The following is a 3,769-nucleotide window of genomic DNA, read 5'->3' as shown; positions in this document are numbered from 1 at the left end:
TCATGTATTGTTCCTCCATGATAATGTCCCCAAAAGTCATTTGTAATGAACGGGTTGGATCACTAACTGAATCTCACCAACGTGCACACCGTACATTGCTGCTTCTCCGACTTTGCACATAATGACACGTGAGGACCACCTGGCATGTTACTAGATCAAGGTCCCAGTGTCACTGGCAGGTATGCATCATGCCCTCACCCTCTGTGACATGAAATTTATATAAAACCATTGTCATACCTGTGAGGTCACACAAGGGCCTGATATCTGAATGGCTTTATCAGGATTGATGTTAGTAGGTTTTTCTTTGACCTAAAAGTTTTTTACACTGTTGCCCCACGTACTTGTGTTAAAGAGCTGTGATAGAGTCAACTTATGGAAGGTCTATCAGAGCCATGATCAAAATTCAAGAAAAAGGGGTACGCCTCCAGCAATTTCTAGAAAAAACTAAAATATTAATATTTCTGGTGTGCTTGGGTGGCTCAGTAGGTTAGGCATCCAAATCTTGATTTTGCGTTGGGTCATGTTGTCACATTTGTGAGTTCCAGCCCCTAATCAGACTCTGTGCCGGCCGCTCAGATCCTCCTTGGGACTGTCTCTCTCTTTGGCTCTCTGTCTCTCGTTCACTCTGCTCTCTGTCTGTCTCTCTCTCTCAAAATAAATAAACATTAAAACAACTTGGGGCGCCTGGGTGGCGCAGTCGGTTAAGCGTCCGACTTCAGCCAGGTCACGATCTCACGGTCCGTGAGTTCGAGCCCCGCGTCAGGCTCTGGGCTGATGGCTCGGAGCCTGGAGCCTGTTTCCGATTCTGTGTCTCCCTCTCTCTCTGCCCCTCCCCCGTTCATGCTCTGTCTCTCTCTGTCCCAAAAAATAAATAAACGTTGAAAAAAAAAAATTAAAAAAAAAAAAACAACTTTAATATATTAATGTTTCTGACACTGTATCTGTGGAACATATTCTGATTGGCTGTGTTTTTATCATATGTGTGTAGATGTCTGTTTGCAAATACGAAAGAAATAGTGCTCCCAAAAGGGAGTGAAATAACAAAATCTTGTGGAGGTTTTTGAAATGAGAATATGATGCAGATGCTCTAAATCAGAATCTCTGGAGGCTGCAATGAATCCATGAACTCAGAGTTTGAACACTCACTTGCATGAAAGAAGGAGATAACAAAATCCCCTTGAGAGTTGTCAGGGGAAATGTTGTATGACACGTGCAGGACACAAAAGCATAAAGACTCTGAACTCAAATTCTTCCATCAGAGGGTCTTGCCCAGTCATCTGGAGTCATTGCCCCCACAGAACACCTTCCTCATTGCTCCTGTCACATCCTTGTTCCGCAGGGTATATATGAAGGGGTTGGCCATGGGGGTGACAATGGTGTAGAAGAGAGAAATGAACTTGCCCTGATCCTGGGAGTAGTTGTTGCTGGGCTGGAGGTAAGCATAGATCGCCGTGCCATAGAACAGGGAGACCACCGTGAGGTGGGACCCACATGTCCCAAACGCTTTCCTCTGTCCTGCGGCTGACTTTATTCTTAACACTGCCCTGACGATTCGACCATAGGAGAATGTGATTAATGCCACTGGTATGAGGAGAATGATCACACTGACAAAGAAGAGCTCAGACTCATTCACAGTGGTGTCAACACAGGCAAGCTTGAGCAGTGGGGGGACCTCACAAAGGAAATGGTCTATTTTATTTCTCCCACAAAGTGGTACAAGGAAGGTGAGCACCGTCTGCAACGAGGAGTTGGCAAAACCAATGAACCACGATGCAGAAGCCATCAGGGCACAGAGACGGGGGTGCATGATCACTGTGTAGTGCAAGGGCCTGCATATGGCTGCGTAGCGGTCAAATGCCATCACCCCCAACAGAATGCATTCTGTGGATCCCAACCCTAGAGAGACAAACAGCTGAGCTACACAGGCACCGAAGGAGATGGACTTGTCTGGTCCCCTGAGATGAACCAGCAGCTGAGGAACAGTGCTGGTCGTGTAACACAGGTCCAGAAAGCTTAGGTTGGACAGGAAAAAGTACATGGGAGTCTGCAGGTGTGGGTCCAGGCGGGACAACGCAATGATGGTTGTGTTTCCCAGCAGGGTGAGCAGATAGAAGATCAGAAGAACCACAAAGAGGACTCGCTCCAGCTGAGGCCGGTCAGAGAAACCCAGCAGGATAAAGCCCGTGAAAGAACTTCCATTTTTCGGGTCCATCTTTTCTTACCACGTGTTTCCTGTCAAGATCAAGTATTTAGTAATTTTTAAAAGAAATCTTCAAAAAGAAAACAACTTGGTAGGGGGTTGAAATGATCTTACGAAAGACAAGGGCATGGAATTTATTAGCAATAACGTGAATAAATGATGTACTCCCTGAAATTGACATAGCTTATACCAATATAGTTTCACATTATCGCCAAAAGTTAATTATTAATATTTAATTACAGATAAGTGAAATAATGGACCTTTTGTTTGCATCAGTCATAGGAATATAAAATGTATCAGTCTGCACTTACTAGAACTTAAAGTACTATAAAAATATATGTATGTTGCAGATTTAAGTTATGTAAAAATGTGTAAGGGAGAAGGAGAGATGTTATTATAAACATGTGTTTCATGTTTCTACACAACTAGATTCGCACACACCACACATGCATTAAAATATAATATGGTGACACCTGAGTGGCACAGTGGGTAAGCACCCGACTCTTGGTTTCAGCTGGGCCATGATCTTATGTGTCGTGGGTTCAAGCCCTGTGTTGGACTCTTCACTGACAGCACTGAGCCTTCCTGGGATTCCGTGTCTCTCCCTGTCACTCTGCACCTCCCCTGCTCCCTCATTGTCTCTCTCTCAAAATACATAAATACACATTTAAAAATACATGCATATATATGACCACTTACTGTGGAAAAAACATGCCGATACAGGAATTTATGACCTAAGATGTACTTATACGAAGAATTCAATTACATTCAAAATCTTACTACTATTTCTGCATAACCATTTTGGCAGTATTGCCTCTCTAATTAATGTATTATTTTTTTTTTGTACTTAGTAAAACAAACACTCAATCTGAGAGAACCCAAGAACAGTACCATTCAACTACATTGCTTAACTTTGGCCTGAAACGTGCTTCAAATTATACCAATTTAACAGGAACCCTGAAAATTCATTGGCCATGCAGAGCCAGCTGGAATCTGAACTCTAAAATCCATTGAGCAACACTTACTCTTCCTTCTGCAGATTTCCATCTCACACGTTACCCGTTAAATTTCATAAAAATCCTGAAAGAGGTAGGATTATTCCTTATCGACATCCTAATCAGAATAAACATTTTAAAAGTGTACCCAACCATGTAAGTATGTACAACCTGTAATGTTTTACATCACTCCCATGATAAAATACATAAAGAGATAAACACAGAGATAAAGACAGATACATTCTCAAAGCAATGATGGGTCATAGAACTATAATGCAAATCTTATAGCAGTATAAGGAAAGATATAAAGAAACCAATGTTTTGGTATTATACAAAATCTCAGACATCTGTCCACATTACGTCAATGATCACCTTTCTGGGAGCTACCTTGCAGTTTAGTGACACTGGACCAAACACATTGCCACGTATGAGGCTGGCTGATGACCATTTTCTACCCATGCTTACTACTGAAGAAGATGAATAGTTATACACTGACCAAAGAGGCACCAGAAAGTGAGTCCTTCAGTTGTATCATACTCAAATGGTTGGGCATACCGTGCATTTTTAATTCTTC

General features: G+C 42.4%; 1 protein-coding gene across 1 annotated transcript; it reads right to left on the bottom strand.

Moving 5' to 3' along the window:
* Positions 1 to 1,273: 1,273 nt before the first annotated feature.
* LOC115514765 (putative olfactory receptor 2B8) lies at positions 1,274 to 2,212 on the bottom strand. Its single transcript, XM_030316943.1, has one exon. It carries the CDS (start codon positions 2,210 to 2,212, stop codon positions 1,274 to 1,276), a length of 939 nt encoding a protein of 312 aa, XP_030172803.1.
* Positions 2,213 to 3,769: the final 1,557 nt, after the last annotated feature.

Source organism: Lynx canadensis, chromosome B2 (genome assembly GCF_007474595.2).
Source record: "Lynx canadensis isolate LIC74 chromosome B2, mLynCan4.pri.v2, whole genome shotgun sequence".
NCBI lineage: Eukaryota > Metazoa > Chordata > Mammalia > Carnivora > Felidae > Lynx > Lynx canadensis.
The sequence above is the reverse complement of the archived record's forward strand: the minus strand, read 5'-3'. Positions and strand labels throughout refer to the sequence as shown.

What these genes read in the sequence shown, in the direction of transcription:
- LOC115514765 (XM_030316943.1), bottom strand. Translation starts at nt 2,212, where the DNA reads ATGGACCCGAAAAATGGAAGTTCTTTCACGGGCTTTATCCTGCTGGGT.